Below are 23,513 nucleotides of genomic sequence, written 5' to 3' on the forward strand. Positions count from 1 at the left end.
TAAATCTGTTTTCCAGCATTCATTTACTACATACATTGTCATCTGTTGGTTCTTTTCTTTATTTCATAATTAATTTCAAAATTCAGCATTTTTTATCTAATTTAACATTTTCATATTTTTAAAGGTCCCCAGGTGCATCCAATTTTTCAACTTTACCAAAGATCTCTCCTTCATCTCTATCAAATAATTATAACAACATCAACAACAGAAAGTAAGCACTGAATCTTAAAAACTCTTTGTTTAATTGATCACCCTACTGTGGTTGCAAAAAAATCTCTTGTTATCTAAAATTTAGGATAAAAGTCTTAATGCATTCAAATTTATTTTCTTTTAAATTACTGGTCAGTTCTTTGGGGAGTAACTTCACAAGAAAGAAAGCGCAGTTATAAACTTCTCCTTGCTTTAATACATATAGTACAATAATTTACTAAAAGAGAAATCAAGCACTTTCAGAATCTTACATTCTAAATACTAATTATTGAAATATATATAGCAATCTGTTAGATTTCAGTTTTTTAGAAAGAGTATAAATTTCAGATGTCATTTTAGAACCAGATATATAATAACCTACATATATATATAGTATTTTTTAAAGCATATATCAGTGATTCTTGTCTGGAAAGCATACATAGAGTTTTACATTTATTAAAATGGCAATCACTTTATAAAAAAAAGTTCAGAGAAACAGTTCCTTTGTCCCATCATGAATAATATGAAGAGTCTTGGAATTTATAAAAGTTAGTGAAAGAATTTGTATGCTTTATTGCTGAAAGAAAAAAAGTTGAAAATCACTTGGGCTTCACCAGAACTTCTGACATTGGTATTTTACCTTGAAAATTGGCATGCTTTTTATCTTATAGAAAAGAATAAAAAGAACACTTTTATTATTTTTAATTAGTCCATTCAATTTATGGGAAGAACTTTAATCTAGAAGTGATTATGTTATTTATTTCTTAGATATATACGTTGTGGTTTATATATTAGGTTAACAAACAACACTTATATAGTTAAATATTTATACTACTTGTCCAGTTCATAAATGACATCCACTTATACCAAAGAATAAATTTAAAAAGACTAAAGCTATTTGTGAAATAATCTTTAAAATAACACCATTAATTGAGTATATGGGTTTTTCCTTAAAATTTATATTTTTGGTGGGTGAAGGAGGAATTGACAAAATTATTTTAACATACATCTGGATTTTAAATATATAAAACTAGTCAAAATAATCTGGAAAGGAAAAACGAGAGTGCGTTAATCCTACTAAACATCGCAACCTTATAAAGATACAAGAATTAAAATAGCATATTACTGAGCCAGGAATATCCTGCAGATTAGTGGACTGGAAAACACAGCCCAGAAACAGATCTTTATATATAAAAGAGTTTAATGTGATCAGAAGCAATGTAGATTGGTAAAGAATGGGGCAGGTTATCCAGGAAATGTTGGTGGAAAAATTGAATTGCAATTGAGAATTTCTTCTTAAAACTTTAAATTAAATTACTTTTTATTGTCAGATAGATAACTTAAAAGGCAAATAAATGGGAAAAAATACTGTTACAAATGACAGATTAAGGCTGAATATTCTTAATATATCAAGTTCAGAAAAATCATTGTGAAATTTTCTAAGACAATTAGAAAAATGGGCAAATGATGTCGCTGGACAGTAAAAAGTAAAAGAATTAAAATATATAAACATTTTAAATGTTCAAATTCACTATTAACTAGGGATATGTAAATTAAAAGCATAAAAAACTCCGTTCATTTTACCCCCTCCTCAGTATCATTGGGAAAAACTCAGTGAAGAATATCTGTTCTTAAAGGATTCTGTGTGAGCGGTTGGAGAATTAGTCCAACTTTTCTAGAAAAGAGTTTGTTGTGTATCAAGATTTAAAACATTCTCTTATTTTAGTAATCCATAAAAAGATATGTGTAACAGTTTAATAACATTACATTATAGTGTAAGTATCCAAAATTGCAGTGTAGTTATGTTTTCTCTTTTTAGAAATATGTATCTGCAGGTAAAGAGTGAAAGGAAATATTTGCCTTTAATCTTGTTTATATAATATCTTATAATTAAATTCATTAAAAGTAATTTTTTCACAGGAGATAAAATATTACTGTTTCTACCAATTGCAGATGGTTCCCATGTTTACTATAAAAGAATTCAGTTTCAGGTATATGTATTTAAAGTTATTCTTTGGAGAAATTTTCCACACTGTGTTGAATATGGACTGTATTTTGACCAGAGTTGCTATATTAGTATATGTGGTCCGGTGTGTTTCTGTTTTTGTCTTATTTCCTTCTCATAGTGAAAATATGACAGTAAAATCTGATATCAAAATCTCTGACTGCAGAAAACATTGAGAGAAATTGGAGAGCTTTCTTAAGTTTAAAACATGATTGATAGCTCTACTCTTAACTATATTTGTCTATTTTAGGCACTAAAATAGTCCTTTCATATTAGGAAACTTTAAGCGAATAGCTACTAAGGTATCACCGTACTTGAAAGTAAACCTTACCTTTCTGAGTAAGGAACAAAATTTAAACATCTATAATAAGGAAATTTAAATTAAAAAAAAACACAAAACTTTGATATATTGTAATTATATGAACAATTATTTCACATAAAATTTATTTTTTAACTTTCCATTCAACTTGTGGAAATAAGTAGCAGCTTAAGACTTCAGATGGAAACAACATAGTTTCTTTAAAAATATGTAAAATGAGTAATGACCTTTTTATATTATGTACATTTTTGAAACTGCATGTATGTGGAGATATTCTATAAGTATAAGATATATCTTAAAATCAGTAGTTATAACACACAAGTTTGTGAAATTTATTTACAAGTTAAACTGATATGTTACTGAGATAGAAAATTTTCATTTCCAGAACTAAGATTATTAGTTATAACAGTAATAACAAAGTGTACTACAAGTTATTTAAGTTTAAGTTTTTATTGAGGACTAATATTATGAAGAACCAGTTGCCAGAATATTATTTGTTTACCCTATGTGGTTATTTTACCTGTTACTCCATACAGTACTTGTTTTTGCCTTAATTTTACTTTAAGTACATTTTTAATATATATCAAATTCCTTTTTTCTATTCCCTACATTTTTCTCTCGCTACATTTGCCTCAATGTAATATTGCCTTTAAAAAATCTTTTTAATACATTTATTGTCTCAAGTCTTGGCATTCCATATCAAAGCACTTTTCTATTTTTCTGTTAATTTAAAATTTTTTATGTGAAGTGGAAATGATTCCTTGTAAGAGATTAAGCTGGGAAAAGGAACTGGATTTTGGAGACTTCCAAAGCCAGCTAGCCATCTAGCTCTTGACGAGTTACTTGCTGAAAGTATCATTTCATTAACTGCAAAATGAGCATAATTATAGTTATGAAGATTAAATTATAGATTTATAATGTTTATAATGTCAAATATAAGTGCTAGTTGAAAAGTCAATTTAAAATTTTTGTAGAAAAGTAAGGGCTCAGTTTTCCAAAAACAAATGTTACATTTAAGGTGATAGATTTATAATACAGAATTAATCTAGTATAGTATTAAAATTCCCATTCAGATTACTGGCAAATTTGTTTATTTTTGCAAAGTAGCATAGCTTTGTAGAATGAGGACTAGCTTATAATCTTTAGAAAAAAAAGAGCAGAAATAGTCATGAAAGAATAGAAGCTGTCCTTAGAGCCTAGATTTCTACGTACTTTGTTGAAGTATTTAAAGAAATGCTTGCTGCTTTTGGTGTTTTCCATGACAGACTTTAATATGTGCTTTAGAAAGCACATAAAATGTGCTTTAGAAAGCACATAAAATGTGAATTCTAAGTGACCAAGATACTATTAAAATATTTTAAATTCATCAGTTTTCTTTATCATTGAGCATCTAAACTATCTCAAGTCCCTGGGAAAAGCTTATACTTAACCTATCACTTAAACTAAAATGTAGTTTGCAAATAAGATTTTTGTTCATTTCTCAGTAAATAGGAATCACGATCCCAGCAAATTCCATCCTGTTGCCCCACAGAAGAATAGAACTTTCGCTATCCATTTGTGTTATGTATGGGAGAGACAGATATCTGAATATATACTTGTGGAATAAACATGTAAATGTACTTTCAGTCTTTTCACTTGCGTGTGTGCGCGCGTGTGTGGAGGGTGTGTGTGTAGGCATGAGTATGCAATTGAGCATACCCTTCCTTCCCTGTGTACTTGTAGACTGCTTAAATTTTATTATATTTTTATAATCAAAATATCTTTTTTCTTGAATATGTAGATTATATAGAAAATATAGGCCTTGCCTTTTTTGTAGTATATAGCAGACCTTGGTTTTTAGTACTTATTAAAGTAATAAAAGGAAAACAGGATTCACTTTTTTCATTGCATGTCTTCAAAGTTAGATTCAAGAATCCAATCATCAGTTATTTGAATTAACATATATTGAATTGCTGGCAGGTACCTTGTACTTTATTAGTTACCGAGAATATAAAATAAAATGTGAATTATAAAGCTAATGATCTGCAAACACCAAACTATGCTTAAATTGTATTTGTTTCATACTTTCTTTTTAAAATTTAAAACAAGCAAATATTTGAATTGATCAAGGTTGCATTTCTTTGGGCCCTGCTATTTTTGTTCATTCTCAGGGTGGATAGTTTTTTAAGTCTGGGAGTCGGTCTTTTTGTTTGTGGTGGAGGGTGGTATTTTCTTAAAATGGCAAGTGTATGTTTGTAATTTTTGGTTGATGTGGTTTTGTGTGTTTTACCTATTTAGCTTGTTGTGTGCGTGTGTGTATGTTTACTAAAGGCTTAGGATAGATAGTAGTACAGTTCACTTAATCTGTTATAATAATAAAGTGAGGGTATAGAAGCTACAAAAAAACTATTTGAAATTATAAGTAAAAACTTTTAAATTATCAGGAACAAATTATAACCAATTGAGATTGTCAGTAACTGATTCATCATGTTTACTTGTAACACTGTTTTTTAGTCACATCATCATCATCATGTAGTTTTTTTAAGATTAGTATTTATTATACTAATAATATAAATTATCCTGAGGTTATTTTCATCTAGTTAAATAAACTGCACTAGTCTAACAAACTAGATGAAAGAAAGCCAAATAATGCTGGAATGTACTTGCTTAGAGTCATTTCATTTTTGCATTCCTGATCACTCAGGCTTTTTTCCACATTCGAATACTAAATTTTGTTGATCTAGCATAGAAACTATAAATAGAATCTTCCGTGCATCAGAACAGTGATGTCACAGAGGCCTTGTAAATCTGTGCTCTCACCTGTAACTAAAGCACAACTCTTTCTGTTTCTACTGTTCTTACTCTGTTACAGTAGCAGGATGTGAAAGGGACATAAATGAAATGATTTATTGCTGTGGGTGGTGTTTAAAATCTGAATGTTTTAAATTTGATGGAGCAATGAAGAATGGAGCAAACTCTGAAGCTGCTCCAGTTAATCAAGGGTAGAAAGATATAATAGTGGTTTGTTTTGGTTGGTGTGATATATGATGGAGTGATTTTATCGATTAGATGAGGAGTATCTTAAGGGAGTATTTTGATTTCGGTTCATGTCTTTAAAAAAAAGTTTAATGACATCCTCAAATAGGTTTAAAATACTCTGTTGGCTGCATTATGAAAAATATTTTTTGTTTTCTTCCAGTGTGAAAAACTCAAATTATTGTCTCCCATCATATACTGCTTATAAGAACTATGATTATTCAGAACCTGGAAGAAACAATGAACAACCAGGCCTCTGTGGCCTAAGTAACTTGGGAAATACGTGTTTCATGAACTCAGCTATTCAGGTAGGTATTTCCAAACAAAGTGAAACTCATGTGTTTCATGGAAATCAGTAATAGAAGAAGAGTAGAGTTGGGTTTTACATGTCAGAACATGAGTATTATATGTGTTTTGAGTTTCTATTTTCATGGAAGATATAAGCATACACATTTGACTCGTTCATTCTAGTGCTGGTAGTAGACTATCACTATCATGTTCCTCAATTAGGTGGCATGTGACTGATTACCACATAATAGAGGATTAAATAACATTTTATGTAAAAATATAATTCCAAACAGAAAACCCAGGCTTTCTGAGAAGAAAAGAAAGCTAGTGAGATCTCTACATATTCAGTAGCAGTTTTTTGCTTTTTTTGGACAGTGGTAAGAATGTTAGTGAATATTTTACGGTCACCAATCCTTTAACGCTAAATAAAATTATTTTTAAGTCTTTTTTTTACCATAATGTGAAATTAAGATTTTAAAAAATGGAAAATTTTATGAACCTCCTTTTATATACATATTTTAACACATTACTTTGCCTTAAGGATCTTTAATTTGGGGATATAAGAGATCACTGCCTTTTCCATTTGTCTCCATGGACCTTTCCTTTTCTTACTACTCTGTCTATACCCTCTATCAATTTAACTTGTTAAATATTTCTGTCTTTAATGGATTTTGAAATAACAGGATCTATATATATTTTAATATCACTGTATTAAAATGTATATCACTGTGTATAAAATTAGAGCTAGGTATTTAATTCCCCTTTTACAAATGAAATTCTGTTTCAAAAACTCCAAATAATGATATACTATTTTTGTTATTTAAATTTTAATGGGTTTTTGGTCTTTTGGGGGGGGGGCGCAATTTTTTTGGCAAAATTTTTTTAAATCTGTAACTGTTCTCTATTAATATTTAATGCTGAATCTCCTATGCACAGGAGGCAACCTCCAAAGATACAGATTAAATAGAGTATGAATTGATGAGGACATTATCACAAATCTTGTTGACTATCTGAGAAAAGAATAGGACTTTTCACTATCCAAAATTCTAAATAAATCCTTTTGCACATCGTCTTTAATCCAGATGTCTCCCAAATTAACCATTATCTTTATAGCATTCTTGGAGAATTAGAATTAAAGTATCTGTAGCCCAGGAGTTGGCAGTCTTTTAGAAATGCACAAGGGATTATAACTGGTTGCTTTCTGATTTCTTGGTTTAGAGTTGAGCCACATAGGAAATAGCTTATCTGCTCAAGCAGATACTGTGTAGATTAATAAACTCTTCCTTTAAATTTTCTTTGATGAGTAATATTGTTTATACTCTAATGTGAATTACTTTATTCAAAATTGTTTTTCTAGAATCCTAGCATTAGTTAAATAAACATTAAAATTTTTATCTTTATTTTTCTAGAAGAAGAGAAAGGGAACTTATCTGAAAAAAAGCAATCCAAAGCATAGTATGCTGATGTTATTTAGATAACAACGTAAAAAGTACACGGGTGCTTAGCTTTCAGAGGTAGGGACAGGGTGGACAAATTGTAATTTTGTTTGGATAGCTGTGGGACTACCCTGCCTGATCATTGAAAGTCATCTTTAGTACCATCTCTAGAAATGTTTTATGTAAATGGTGGATACCAGAAAATCTTGTTCTAGTATTACCATACTAATTTTTATATAACTCCTTATTTTTACACTGTCATAACTACTTTGGTTCTAGAGTCTAAGCTTGAGGGGTTTTTTTCTTTCTTTCTTTCTTTTTAATATTCTAGTCTAGAAAACCAGTGTTGGTGTTTTTTCATAAGGATTAAAATATTTTAATAGCACAGGCATTAAAAATTTGAGTCAGAAGAAAATGAGAATATTCATGCTAATCATGGGAGGATCTGGCTTGCATTCAGACTAAATTCCTTCTAAGGCATTATTACATTCTACTTTCCTATGCCTTTGATGTAGTCTGTTGTTTTCTTCCTGTTGTTAACTGCCGTTTCTCAAAAATGAGTATTAAAGTTAAATCTTATAATCAGCTATGCTGAGCTAGTTTTGGCATTTGTTTAACTTTCTTTTATATATGTTTTTAAGGAAACAAAATTTACTTTATTAGTTTTTGCTTCTATTAAAAGCAATTTTATTATAATAAATTGGCAGACGTAATGCTGACCCTCTCTCCCAATATATTTCACCTTCACATATTCCATTTCAATTGAGACAGAGCCATGAGGGTGAGGTTTGTTAGAGTAATAGTTTGTTATTTTCTAGTAATAATCATAAAGTACAAAAACTTTTTGATGAAAATTTCAGGCAAGTATTTTAAGCAGTGGGTATTATTTCCTATCTGTATCTTGGTTGGAAACTGTGTTTTCTTTAAAATAAAACTCTTCAAGAAAGTTGAAGAGAAAATAATGAGATTTTATTTTTGCTACTTTTGACTTTTAATCTAGATCCAGAATTAGAAAACCTAATACTTCATTTTATTTTCTTAAAGTTCTGTGATTTTGAATTGATTTAAATGTAAGCTCTCAAGCTGAAAAGTTACTATAAGAGGGAATACAAAATGGTGACAGTAGCCTTTTTCCTTTGTTTCATAAATACACCTATAAGTTCTTAGGTGCGTAGATGAAAATGATAAAAGATCACTAATAGGGTAGTTATTTTCAATAATTTTTAAATACTTTTTCTTCAAGTATGCTTTTTTCGTTTCCTTGTAATTTCTGTGAAATTCAAGACAATTTATGAAGTTCATAAAATAAAACATTTCTAGTGATAATTTAAATTTATGTAATTTCTTATTTTAATTCAGTAATCCTAAAAATGTAAGTGGGCATTTTAGTACATCAGACATTATAATTATTGATGTATCTAAAAAAGGTGAGTGTGAAAAGCATACCTTTTCTTTTTAATGTGAGAATGGAGTATGCTTAACCCATCAGTATCTTTGAAATTATATAATCTTTTGATTGCTCGTGATTAGAAACTAAACAACAGCAATCCAAGTGTGATTTAATTTTATTGTTATTATTCAGTTTTATTATATTGCTATTCAAGATTTCCTCTGATGTAATGGTATGTATAAGTATTAAATTTTTCAGATGAGTATAGAACTGTTATATAGTTTGAATTTTATTAAGTTAATGCTTAATGTCAAAAATGTGAGATACTTTCAGATATAGATCCTGATCTTTTGAAGATCGTAGTCTAGATATTGTGATTTTCAAATGTTTCCTTTTTAATATGAAAAAAATTATTACTGTGAAAAATTTAATTGTATCATCAATATTTAAACAGTTGTAGTAAAATTTCTTTGGTTGGGTGAAGTGCCCAGAGTTTCTTCTGCATTCTTGTATTTTACTTAATGGCCTTAGAAGCATTCTCATGGGATCCCAAGACTAAGAAATAGTTTAAAAACCATATTCTGGCTAGAAAATAAAAACAATAAAAATTAATAGTATGGGTTAGAAACACAGACTGTGGAGTTATACTGCTTGGATTGAAAACATGTTCCTCCTATTTATTAGCTGTGTTACCCTATACAGGTTATTTCCAGAACTAATTTTTCTCTCTGGATAAGGAAAATAATCCTCACAAAACTCCTATATCTTAGGAGTTTTGTGAGGATTAAGTGAGTTCATGAATATAAAGCTTATAAGACAGTGGCTGGCACATCATAAATAGATACATATTTGATTTTTTTTGTCTGTTTTTAAATTCATGGAGTTAAGCAGAGTGACTCAGGCAAAATTCTAAATTCCATAGCTCCTGTATTAATTCTTTCCTACAAGTCTTTTTCTACTTTGGCAAGACCTAGTAAATGAAGAAAGAATTGAATGTACTTTTATTTTTCTTTTAATTTTTTGCACTTAGTATTATTGCAGTAACGGTGTTTATCATCTCCATTTCTGAAAAGTGTTAATATACTTTTTTCCCTAGGCAAACTAATAGGTAGTAGATGTAATTACATGGAAATGTTTATGGACAGTCAATCTGCAGAGAACTCAAAATTCTCAGGTTCAGGTTATCACTGTTCTCAACCTCCTGAGTAGTCATGATTACAGGCATATACCACCATGTCCCAGTCATTAAAAGAAGTTAACAAAATAGTTTTCTAGTGCCCTAAATGTATTACTCCATTGAGAGAATGTTTAATTTTTTAATTGGAGGTAATTTTAATTAGCATTAGTTTAGTAGATTAAGGAGCACTCCAACCTTGTCTTTTTCATTGTCAAGGCCTAGGAGGCTCATGATTGGCTTCCTGGAAGAAGCAACTCTTCAGATGGATTTGAAGCAGGGAAGTGATATGGTCTTTTCCACTGGAAAGCAGCATGGCGTAAGATGGTTGTTTTCACACTCTTTACTTGGAAGTAGTAGGGCTCCTTAAATGGACTTTAGGAAGTCATTGAAAAAAATAAAATAGTAATCAAGGACCTGTTTGTTATTCCTATCATACAGTGTAAACTCAATTGGGATTCCAGGCATTTTTTAAGTCAACTTTTTTTCTTTGCTCTGTTGGGTTAGGAAAAATTTATTCAGTAAATTTAGAAGAAAGTTTAAAGTTGTTTTTTTTTTAAAGACTTAAAGAAAATGAGTAATACTACACAGAAATAACTTTTAAGAAACTAAATTCTCATTATAAAAACAGTGAAAAAATCATTACTGAAGCTATTATTTCTGCTTCAGTACTTCATAGCTTTGAATATGATTAAATATAATGTTCTACTCTCACCTTGAGACATTCTTTTTGCATTTATTGGAACATAGATTCTTGAAAGTCCAGTTTAACATGAAGCTTTCTAATTTTATTAAAGTTAACCAAACTTATAGTAGAATTAGTGAATAGAATTTCCATTAAACAAAGAAACCCTGAGACATAAAAATTTTTTAAAAAAACTTAGATCTTGAAGAAAATTACTTCTTCTGATAAACTGAGAATGTGACTGATTAAAAATTCTTCCTAGGGCAGATTTTTATCTAATCTGGGAAATTAAACTCAGTTGTTTGAATTCCATCCATATGATGTGCCAAAAATTGCATGGTATGCTATCATCAAAAATACATTTAATCATCTATCAAATGACAACTCAATCAGACCTTCTTTCCATTTTGGTTAAAGAGATAGAAACTGCTTTACTTGTATTAGAACCATTCACTTTTTCAACACAAATACCAACGTTTTTACTTTTCCTGTTGTTTGAACGAGGGTAAGGGAGAAGTATCCCTTTTACAAAAGAAAGGGAGGGGGAAAGAACCAGAATCTCAGGCAGATTATTTGGGGAAAGAGTATATATAACATAGTTTTGTTAGAATTTAATTTTTATAACTGAAAGAGAAATGGTATCTTCAAAAGAATGCCTTGCACCTGTGTAACTTGGTTAGTAGTGATTTCTTTTTTTGTCATGAAAATATTTGTTAACCTCAGATACAGGGGTAGACAATCTTAGTTGTCGGCTTTTCATATTCTTCCAAATTAATATACAAGTTTCTCTAGGATTAATACTTCTATTTATGATAATAATGACTTTTAAATGTTTTGTGTGTCCCTAATTCTATAAGAAGAAATGACATGAGTATAGGTTACAGAGAAATACAGGAGTTCTTTCAGGGAGTTTAAATAATTATATCTGACTCTAATACAGAATTGTTTTTCATTTCTCTGGCTATAGAATATAAAAGATGAACACCAATTTAATGATATACTCAATTAGGTATAATTATTTATAGATCACATTGTATAACAGCAGTTATTAATATAATGAGACTAAAATGTCATGTTGATTTTAATAATTGTTTCAAGGATTTTTATTTGTAATTGAAAAGAAAACATAAGAAATGTCAGTCTGTAATTTATAATGGTAACTACAAATTTCCCCCCTCCAAAAAAACAAAGGGAGAGAAAAAGTGGTTCCAAATTTATTTTTATTACCGAAAAACAAACAGTTCATTTTCTTTTTTTTTTTTTTAATTAATTAATTTTTTTTATGGTGACATTGGTTAACGAAATCCAATAAGTTTCAGCTGTATACTTTAACAATAAGGCATATATATATATATATATATATATATATATATATATATATATATATATATATTTACACTGTGTGTTCACCTCCCCCCTTACCCCGTCTACCTCCGCCTCCCCCTCCCCTCTGATAACTAGTCCAGTTCATTTTCTTGATGTTGACATATTTTCTAAAATATATTTTCCTTCTTTATTAAATGTATACTAACATCATTAACACTTTATGATTGGAAGTTTCTAAAGTGTTTCAGGCTTACATTCTAAATTACAAATTGGTGTTATTCAAGTGTCACTAGAAAAAATAGGCTAATAGACTGATAGAGCCTTAAAATGAAGAAAACCATACTAAATCCCTATTAAGGACTTGTTCTGTTGTCATTTGCCTGTTTGTTTTCATGTTAATGTATACATTTAAATTCTAGTCAATTGAAGCTATGCAGTGTTTATTACTAAAAGGCCTTCATTTGTTGATTTTTTTTCCTTTTAATGTCACTTATCTTAAGATCATTTTTCTATTTTAGTTTGTGAGCAGAAATAGTTTGTGATGTTGCTCATTGCCCATGATCAACTTCATTAGTGTTGTCACTTTGCCAATAATGAATGCTTAATTCAATATTCTTTTAGTACTATCTATATGAAAACCAATTGCTCAGTGTTATCAATCACCTCTTTGCAGTGACTTGTAAATGATACTATACTGAGCAGAGAGAGGGTCAGCGAGTTGGTTATTGAAAACCATTGCTTAATAATAATATTTAAAATAAATTATTAATTCTTATAAACACATTAAAATATTAACAACCCAGTAACGAACCTAACTAAAGCTTCTGACAATAACAGTGCCTTTCTTTGTGCATAGTGCAAGTTGTTTTCATGTCATTGTCACTTTCCTAATTTCCTCTTCACAGAGGTGTATAACTTAGGGCCTGAGGTGTCCTTATTTCACTGATAATGAAATCGAGACAAGGAAACTTTAAGTGACTTGTGACTCACTAAGACAAGTTAATAAGTGAGTTAAAACTGGGTTGTTATTCAGAACATTTTGAGATAATATATCTTTCAAAATTATACTAATCAACTGACAAGAAATGGTTTAAAATGTTTTATTGTAGTCAAATATATGGAACAAAATTTACCATTTTAACCATTTTTAAGAGTATAGTTCAGTGGGATTAAGTATATTAACATTGTGTAAACATTAAAAATGTTTTTATGTTAATGCCAAATATATGGCCTGCATAATACAAGATGCTCCTATTAAAGTAGTATTACTGTTGTACAGTTCAAAATAGTTTCCCTGGGAGTTTATATACACACTTACTCATTTGTCGATAAAAATGCTCAAAACAACTCAAGAACTCCTTTTGGAATTACTTTCATTCTTCTGAATATCACTGATGGATATTTCTTTCTTTGATGATGAAATTAATTTTCAAGAACCTGAAGTTGTTCAGAGCATTATCTTCAGAATGCTGTAGGTGAACAAGCTGGGTAATTTTTTTTTTTTCAAATAAGGTATACTTATGAAGTTATCCATTCATTTACTCAGCAGATGTTTATTGTAGGCCCACTTAGTGCGTTTCACTGTGATAGGCATTAATTATACCATAATGAACAAAACAGTCTTTGCGTCCATGGAGGGTAGTCTAGTAGAGATAAACATTAACTAAATCATGATTTATAAGTATCATGAAGAGAAAAAATAAAGTGCTGTGAGTAAATAATAGGAGCTTGGAAAGTACCTAATTTATACTGGGTGTCATGTTCTTCATAAATAACATTTGAACTATGACCGGAGAACAGTTAATGAGTTAGGCAGGTGAGAGTTGAAGTTACAGCAACAACATATGCAAAGCCCCTAAGATGGGCAATATTTAATATATTAAAAAGGCATTGAAGGTTCCAGGCTACCATCATCTCATCTAGTTAATTGCAGTTATCATCTAGCTGATTCCTCTGCTAATACACCTAAACTCTATGGTCCTCAAAAGAGTGATTCTTTTCAAACCTAAAATATTCCCTGTTACTCTTTTTATAACACTAAATGCCTTCTCATTTCACTCAACAAAAGCTAAAGTCCTTAAAAAAGAATATAAGGCCCAATATGATTCAACCCCATGCTATCTTATTTTCTGCCACTTTTCTCCATGTTTACTTTGCTCCATCCTCACTGACCCCTATCAAAGAATGTTCTTGACTCAGGGTCTCTGAACTTTCAATTTACTATACCTAGAATGTTCTTCCTCCAAATATTTATATTTATGCTCTCTAGCTTCCTTTAGATCTCTATTCAGTCACATCCTTCCCTCACTCAGTCTATATACAGGAGTAACTGCCCCCCCCTCCACTTCCAGCTGTCCCTCCCTCTGTCCCTCCCTCAATCACATGCTCTGTGACCTCAGGGGCTTTGTTTTAGTCACTGCTATAGCCCCATTATCTAGATCAGTGTCTGGCATGTAAACGGCACTTAAATTAATGAAAAGTGAAGGAAGAAATTACAAGTGTGTCTGTAGTTTCTGGCTGTACATCATAATGATAACTGTGAAATTGGAGTGGTAGAAGGGATACAGGAGGAGTAGATTTGGGAAGGGTAGATGATGGAGTTAATTTTAGACATATACAGTATGTGATGCCCATGAAACATCTAAATAAGATACATCATAGGCAGATGGATATACAGATCAGAGGCCTAGGTTGGAAATAGAAATATGGCTGTTGCAGATCATATTTAAAATCAGGGAAATGATTTGATCTAAATGAGGGCATCTATGAAAAAGAAGCCCCAGGACTAAGCCTTACAATACAATATTTTAATGGATGAAAGACACTACTGTTGCAACAGGATAAAAGGAATTATGGATGCAGGTAATCTCTAGATTTTGTGATGACTTGTATTAATTTAAAATTAAGACCAGATCATTAGGCAAGAATGAAAAAGATTTCTTGGTAGTATTTGAAATCTGATTTGAGGTTGAAGATCATTTTAGAATGGTATTATTTTCTCTAGCAGGGTTCAGCTACATAGTACATGAAATAGATGACTGGGTTCATACAGTAAATTAAATAATTGGGTTTATCTTGTGTTGGAGAGAGAAAGGGACAAAGGAATTAAGAACAGTTAAACTAGTTTTATTGTTTTGGGGGCTAATTTATTTAGCTAATACAACAAACATTCATTGAGTCTCTACTATGTGCCAAGCACTGTTCTAGACATTGTTGATATAGAGTCGAAAAAGTCAGTTTTATCCTTTAGAAGTAGAAAAGAAAGCCATTGGGAAATAAGTGACGCTTCATCAAGGAGATGACATTTGAGTTGGGTCTCAATTTCTTTTGCTAGAGGACATTCATTATGATTTATGTTTTGTTCATGTAGTCATAAAAATAGTAATGAATTAGCAGAGATATAACTATAACATTATAGCTCATGCTTTTCCCCACATTTTTCTACCACAGAAATTCCTATATCAGAAATCTTTTTTTTACCATAGCAAAACACGTATTTATACACTGAGTAAACACATATTTGCACCTCCTATGTGCTAGTTATTGATGCTTTTTCTTATATATGCCAGCTCTAAAAAGAGAAGTACCTAAAATATTTTGAACCATGACAATATCAATGGAACATATAGTCTCCTAAAGTAATCACATCAAAGATGATGTTCATTTGAATTTGAAGAGTTTAGTGGAAAATCACTTTCTGCTTTATAATCATGTCTCGTGTATAATTAAAAATCTGTTTCTGGCCTTCATTTAAAGATATAGTCCTTTGAATAGAAACTGAATTATTAACACTCACTAATATATATACACACACATATATATTCGTTATGTAAATGCGCATGAGTATATGTATGCATGTGTGTGTGTATTTTTTTTATGGATTTGGTATATAATTGAAGTATCCTGAAGTAATTGCCCAGGGCTTTTCTATGCATTATTTACTTTTTTTAGGAGAAAGCTTTCAATAACTTTTTAAAAAGAAGTTAAAAACAAATTTTTTAGGGAAAAGTTACTAATTATTTATATGGAAATTTTTAATAGTAAGATGGATATACTTTAAGATTCCTCTTATACTCATTGAATACCATACCACAAGTATCTCTGTCCTCATGATTATGCCACCACCTTCCTGGGACCAGTATTACCTTCCCTGAGACTTGTTTCATTGATCATCTCCTCTTTGTTCTGTATCTTTAACATCACCTCTTCACTGTCTTCCTTTCAGCATATATACATGGTCAAGTCTTTTTTTAAAACTGGGTTAGGGGAGTGAAATCAAGAGGAGCCTTGACCTTGTAAAGGATGGTCTGCTTTCTCTACTTTCTCATCTCCTCTCCTATTCAGTAGTTACCTCATCTCTGCAGCATAGCATAGTAGTTAAAAATATGGATTTTGGAACCTGAATGCTTAGATTCAAATCTTAGTTCTGCCACTTATAAGTTGTGACCTTAGAGAAGAAGCTTCTTAGTTAAACGAAGATAAAGTGCTTGGCACATAGTAAGCAGTACATAAGGTATCAACTGCTAGTATCACTGTGACTGTCATACTACCCCATAGAAATTGCTGTTGATAAGATCACTCTTGACCTGTTTGCTAGGTTCTTTGTAGCCCCTTTACCTTTAAGAAGTTCACATCCACTTATAACTGACACATCTCTGTCCCAACTATAATTCTCTCTTCAATATATTACTAATTAGATAGACATTCTTATATCTAGCTAATATTACAGATAACTCAAATTCACTATGCCTACTGATACTAAGCACATTTCCCTAGAGACTTGATCTTTTTGTTTCTTATATTCCCTTATAGGTACAACCATCTACCTAGTAACCAAAGTCAAAAACCTGAGACTTAGCCCAAGTCCTGTTCATTCTACTGCCTCTTAAATATCACTTACATCTATTTTCTTCACTCCTATCAGTAGACTATTTCAATACTTGAGCATCTTTTGTGTAAACTAGTGAAATACATCTTGAACTTATCTCTCTGTTCTATTTATCCTCTTCCAACCCATTTAGTACACTGCTTCCAGAGTCATTGTTTTAAAATGCAAATATGATTATGTTACCTCCTTACTCAAAACCCTTTTACCCTCACCTAAAGGATAAAATCCAAACTGGACTTTGCCTGCCTCTTTAGCCAAAACTAAAAGTTTTTGGAATTCATTAAGTTCCAAACCTCTTTGTATATACTGTTACCTCTTTGTTAGTTGCCTTTCCCACACCTCTCTCCCACTCTACCCTTTTCCCGCTTTCTTTCTTCTGGAATACCTGTTACACAGTGAGAATCATGAAAATAGAGACTGTATTTGGTTTTCTTTTATATCCTCAATGTTTGATATAATGTCAGATAATACTAAATATATTAGAACATTGTTTCTCACCATGTGTCTATGTGTGAAACAGTGCTGGTCGACAATAAAATAAGTATAGAAATGAAGAGTAAGTGATCCAATACATTTATAGCAGTTTGAGAGGGTAATGTTTTTTACTTCATTTTTCTAATGGTTCATTTTTATAGTTTACAAAAGTACCTCAGTCTGTGATGATTTGGAAATTTTTTAAAAATTAGCCTTTCTACACAGATGGTTTGAGAAACACTGCATTAGAAAAATTTACCAGAAATTTTTATACTGAACCTGTACCAGATTAATGATATTTCTGAACTCCTGAAGAGCACAATAGTTTTAAAAAGAATTATAGCATAGAGGCTTCCAAGGAAACTGCCTCCGACCTGGAGTTGGAGGCCAAGGCAAGCAGAGACGGCGCCACTGGGGCTCAAATAAGAGTTGCTGCCGAGGCCAGGGCCTGTCTCTGACAGTTGACGAGGGCAGACAGGTGGTTAATCATGGGTGGCTTTTTATCAAGTATATTTTCTAGTCTGTTTGGAACTCAGTAAATGAGGATTTTAATTGTAGGATTAGATAGAGCAGGAAAAATGACAATTTTGTACAGACTACAGGTTGGAGAAGTTGTTACTATTCCTACCATTGGATTTAACGTTGAGATGGTAACATACAAGAACCTTAGATTCCAAGTCTGGGATTAAGGAGGACAGACATCAGGCCAGACTGGAGATGTTATTATTCAGACACAGATGCAGTAATTTATGTAGTAGACAGTTGTGACCAAGACCAAATTGGCATTTCTAAATTAGAGTTAGTTGCCATATTGGAAGAAGAAGAACTGAGAAAAGCCATTTTGGTGTTGTTTGCAAATAAGCAGGACATGGAACATGCCATGACTTCCTCAGAGATGGCACATTCACTTGGATTACCTGCTTTGAAGGACCAAAAATGGCAAATACTCAAAACTTCAGCAACCAAAGGCACTGGCCTTGAGGCAATGGAATGGTTAGTTGAATCATTAAAGAGCAGACAGTAATTCAGTCACTCCTCTGAAATGAAAACCACATCACATATCCTTTTGGAAACAGTTAGGTGTGCTTCACACTACTAATTGTAGAACTCTATGTGATTGTTGGCATATACTAAACTGACTGCAACATTTGTAATAAATATTAAAAAATAAGTATTTGTTTGGAAGGGTAACTCAGTGATTGAACCAACTGAATATCTGGTTTTTGTAATGTAAAATATTTCTTCTTTTCTTGTGTTAAGGTATATATTCCATATTCTACTTGTGTAGAATTCTTATTCAAATACAGTCCTATTAAAGAATGTATTTTTATTGAGGAAAAAGCCCTCCTGTTTTTATACCTTGTTGGTATAAACACTAATAAATAACTTAGATTTTTTCCCCCTGAAATAAGTTTTTCCAAAAATTAGACTCAATAGAGTAGGCTATGTCTTCATTTGCTTAATGACTACTTTATTTAAGCTATTTTGTTTAAAAGCTTTTGATTATAGGCATGAAGTTGAATAATTATTTTGGTGGTTAATTTCACTGATTTATCTGTAATTATCATTTTATAGTACTTCATAGTTGTCGAAAAAAATTTTACGTATGTTGGTTGACCTGATTGATTTGTTCAAGAACCCTATGATGTAGCTAGGACAGGTTGTAATTTCTTCGTTTTAGGGACGTGTAGAATCTTGGGTTATGATAGGTTGGCTACACAACTGCTAGTGAGATTGCGAGCAGGGCTCAAAATAATACTTCAGGGTCAGAAGCTTGTCCCATGAACTATGCCTGAAAATACCAACACAGACAGTCTAACTCCTTAAATAAAATTATGCTAATTGAAGTAGACACTGTACATTTAAAGTACTGTCTACAAATTTATTCGTCCATACTAGTAGAGGCAGTAAAAACAAAGCTAAGTGGTTATATTTAACGGTTTCACAACAAATTAAAAACTTTCACAATGAAGGAAATAAAAAAAATCTATTTTAAGAAGCATTGTAAAAAAAAATTGTAGTACATAAATACACACATTTCTTGGCAACTGAAGGGTCAAAGACCTACCAATATATATAAAGTCCAAGACATACTACAGTTTTTGTTCCACCATTGTAACAAATCTGTACACTTGCTGCCTTGTTAATCACAGCTTGGCAGAGCATACTCCTTCCATGCATATAGTTCCCTGAATGATTTCAGTAAATGATATGAAAAAATATATATTTCAGAACATTATTTCTGTTCTTCTAGAGACTCTTAAAATAATGACCGTCTGTTCTTAACAAATATTTGTTGTGTGATTATTTCGATAATTAATATTCAAAGAAACATTTTTAAATAAATATTAATTATAAAGCACTGAACACACAAAATTATAAAGAACCATTGTCTTTTCTTAAATTCTTTGACTGTCTTGCTTGCCTAAATTATTAGCATTCATTTCATTGAGCCCGTTTTGAATTTTTAGTGGGGTAGACAATAAGATACTTAATATTAAAATTGAATTCATAAGCTTTAGTTCTTTAAAATAAATATAACTTACACTAGTGTTTATTAATGTTTTTGGAACCATTTGGTTGTAGCATGCTTCCCGTAAAATGAATATCTAAACGTAAAATTACTCATTAAATACCTTTAACTAAAAAAAAAAATAATAATGCTGCTATAGTCTAGTAATTTTAAAACCTCATTTAAATATACCTGCCAGAAACTTTTTAGCATTGTTGCTAGTATAATCATTATCACAGAAGCTTTCAGATTTATCTGTATTGCAAGTGGATCTTCTATCTACTTTCTACTTTTAGCTTTTAAGATGAAAATCAGTGCTCTTTACATAATCATGGCCTTTTTAGTACCAATATCTCTAGTTAAAATATTTACTCACTGCAAAGTAGCAGGGTTGTGTTTTTGACAAATTTATAATTCTCCTTCCTCATTCCTATAAGTGAAGGATGAAAAGACATTACCTTGCTAACCCAAAAAAATGTTTCCTGTTAGTTCTCCTACTTCCCAGAGCTTTCAAAATAATTCTTCACTGAATTCAAGTAGTGTATAAAGAAGAAATTCCATGGAATTTGAAGGAAAGGGTGACAGCATGGATTTTAAATGAAGTTTTAATTTTATTCATGCCTTAAGCATAGTGACTAGATTAATGATATACATTATAATATTAGAACAACATCCTCATCCAATTAAAAAATGCTACCTTTAGAACTATGTAAAATTCTGATATTTTAAGTAGAGTGTATGCCATTTCTCTCTTCACTGACTACTTGGGAGGGAGAAAAAAACAGAGTTCAAATAAGTTTTTTAAAACTAAGTAAATTAAAGGAAAGTTGTATTGACATATTTTACTTACCTAAATTTGTTCTTTAAAGAAAGCTTGAAGAGAGAATGACAAAGCAAAATAGAGCTATAGTTCTGTTTGCTTTCCCAAAATATGTGGCAAAGCTTTAGTATTGATCTTTCAAATATAGTGAAATTTGCCTTTCCTAGGAAAAAAGTAACAAAAAACACCACTGTATTAAAAATCTCATTTTGTAAATTTAGTTGATGAAGGCTTATATTTGTAGTTCTTCATCGTAAAAGTCTATACTACAGTTTCCTGTCTCTCTATTTAATTACAGAACTATAGCCAGTAACCCAGTATTAATAGAATGCTTCAAAATTATACAGTACCTTTTTAGAATGTTTATACTGTTGTCATGACAAATTGAAAAACAGTAACATGGAAAATCTGAAAATTCCTTATCCATATCTTAAAATTCAGAAAAAATAATTGGGGGATATTCTAAGGTTACCGTGGATTACTTCAGGGTGTTTTTGTTTTTGTTTTTATCATTATAAAATGATTTTCTCATTTTAGATTGGGTTTTTATTTTTAGTATTGGTTAGTTAAGTTTTTAAAGGGTTGTGAGTGGTGTTACATTTTGATCAGTTACAGAATGAGTTACACAACTCAAAGGCTTTAGGTAATCAAAAATTAAGTTTGTTTTCTTTCCTGTTCTAGTTACCGGTTTACTAAAATAGTGAGCATACATGATCACTTGAAAATTGGGCTTCTGGAGCACCTGAACAGAAAGGGAGTGGTTCATATTCAGCATTACAAAAGACAACTTTCTCTTTTTGAAGGGGATTACTTTGGCTATTTTCCAGGTACTGGGGAAATTCCAGATTCATTACAAATTATTGGGATGGCTATTAATTATTCATTTCCTGAAATACATTGATTACAGACTTGAGATTTGGTAATATAGTAGAACCTTATTTTACTTCATCAATTAAAAAAAACTGGAAGTTTATAGTGAAATACAAAATTGAGACTCTTACACGAGTCACTTATGTTTTTTCAGAGAGCTCTAGAAACTGATGAGAACATATTTAATAGGAAAATTTTTTGAAAGTAATTAAGAGCAATAGGATTTGTGCATGTGTATATAAGGAAAAGTTATGTGCAAAGCATCATAGTCTTTCCAAGTAAATAATGAAAGAAAATCATTTTATATAGTATTCCAATTTTAAGATGTTGGGTTAAGGATGGAACTTTATAACTAGAGAGTTTTCACATAGAATTAATCCTTATGAAATAGTGGAATAGTATATGCATTCTTTTTAAAAACAGTTTTTCGTGATAGCAGTGGTTAAAAGTCTGTATACATTGAACTACACAGCAGAATGTCCACTGGATAAGACATTGATTATTTAGGAGAATTCTCTTTAGAATTCTTTTGTCTGATTCCAAGTGGGAGTTTTGGGGAAAAGAGATGTCCTAAACGTGTATTTCCAACTATTTTTTCGTCACATATCTTTCACTTATTTGGATTTATCTTGATCATTGTTGGAGCATTCACAACAGTTATTTTTCTTCATCAGGAAAGCCTCTTTAGGCATTATTTGAACTTTAATTCTTGACTTGTAGAACTTTTAGGTAGGTTGTAGTTACATGACTGGGTGCAATTCAGATTTCCTTAGATAAGTGTTTTCCCTTTACTCTGTCTCTCTAAGGACTGCTTCCAGTCTTTCTAACATACAAGTTTTCACTCATTCAATACACATTTATTGAGGGTATGTGTCAGGAATTGTGCTAGATCCTGAGGTGCAAAGGTGAATAAGACCCGGACTCTGCTCTCAAGTTCAGTTTAAGTGAGTTCAAGGTATAGTTAGCCCAGAGGATGGAATAGTAGTTCTTCCTTTAGTTGCTAAGGAAGATGTAACATTTAGAAGAGATGTTGAGATGAGTGTTAAAAAGTAGAAATTTCTTACAGGGGAAGAATATCCTAAGCAGAGGAAGAGTACATGCTAACGCTCAATCTTAATACATTAAACTAAGGAATATGTCGTAAGACTCCTAATTCAAATTTACATTTAAGAATACTCTTATTACTTGCAGTTTCCAATTTTAAATACATATGCAAGCACAGTAGAGAACCACAGAGCTACTTTGAGGAACAGATATTTAGCCGTCATGTCTACTCACAAAATGATTGCCTTATACATACACCAGTTATTCTCATCATTCCTTATGGATCAACAACTTGTCATTACCGACCGGCTTATTTCCTGAACCTTCCATTATATCATTATATCACGAAGGTTAAGCTAATGAATGCCAGAAGTGTACCATATAATAAATATGAAATTTAGTTATTTAAATTCTTAGATTTTCAAATGCTCTTGTCAATTTTGTACACGATTAAGTCACCTAGGGATCATAAAAAATACTTAAATATAGAAATATTTAGCATGGTTAATGAGTACATTTGACTTTTCATTGATGTAAGTTTTTTACTTTTTTGCATTAAGAATTGAAACTACTGGTACAGAATCTTTTCCTTCAGTCTGAGTATTGCTTTATTTTTAACATGGTATTTTACAAAATTCCACTTGATTTTAGGACCAGCTCCATGCACAATTATGATGTAAACAAAATGGCTTAAGATTTGTGTATTATGGTCAATCATATTACTTCATATGGATCTAATTTTGGGGGTGATGAATTGTAAGAGCTAATTCTCCTTGAAATACTGAGGTGTTAGCATTTGTCAATGTCAGGCAGTTGATATCAAATGAATTAATAGAGGTGAAGCTCAGAATGGCTCATGACTGGTAGAGTGTCACAGAATTCATAAGTAGCCACAAAAATAATGTACTAATACTGTTTATATATTTTTTTGTTGTTTTTAGATTATATTCTTACATATTCTCAGTTTTTGCTAAGAAAAACCATGTAAATAAAGGATGAATTTTGTTGTTTTACAATTTAAGAAGCACTGAGAGTAAGAGATATATCTACATAGGCACAACACCTGTATGTGATTTCT

The 23,513-nt window shown here is 31.0% G+C and overlaps 1 protein-coding gene and 1 pseudogene across 5 annotated transcripts in view; both read left to right on the plus strand.

The window, feature by feature from the left end:
• USP15 (ubiquitin specific peptidase 15) overlaps positions 1–23,513 on the plus strand; it is a 113,478-nt gene that overhangs the window by 61,715 nt on the left and 28,250 nt on the right. For 2 of the 5 annotated variants that reach the window (XM_011383839.2, XM_023525267.1), the window contains exons 7-8: positions 125–211; positions 5,692–5,836. In XM_011383839.2, coding sequence (XP_011382141.1) covers positions 125–211; positions 5,692–5,836 — 232 coding nt within the window. Of the gene's footprint in view, positions 1–124; positions 212–5,691; positions 5,837–21,202; positions 21,320–23,513 lie in introns of those variants that run through there. The other 3 variants (XM_011383840.2, XM_023525268.1, XM_023525269.1) reach the window with 2 other exon arrangements.
• LOC105308083 lies at positions 17,372–18,371 on the plus strand (annotated as a pseudogene).

Source organism: Pteropus vampyrus, unplaced genomic scaffold, assembly GCF_000151845.1.
Source record: "Pteropus vampyrus isolate Shadow unplaced genomic scaffold, Pvam_2.0 Scaffold545, whole genome shotgun sequence".
Lineage (NCBI taxonomy): Eukaryota > Metazoa > Chordata > Mammalia > Chiroptera > Pteropodidae > Pteropus > Pteropus vampyrus.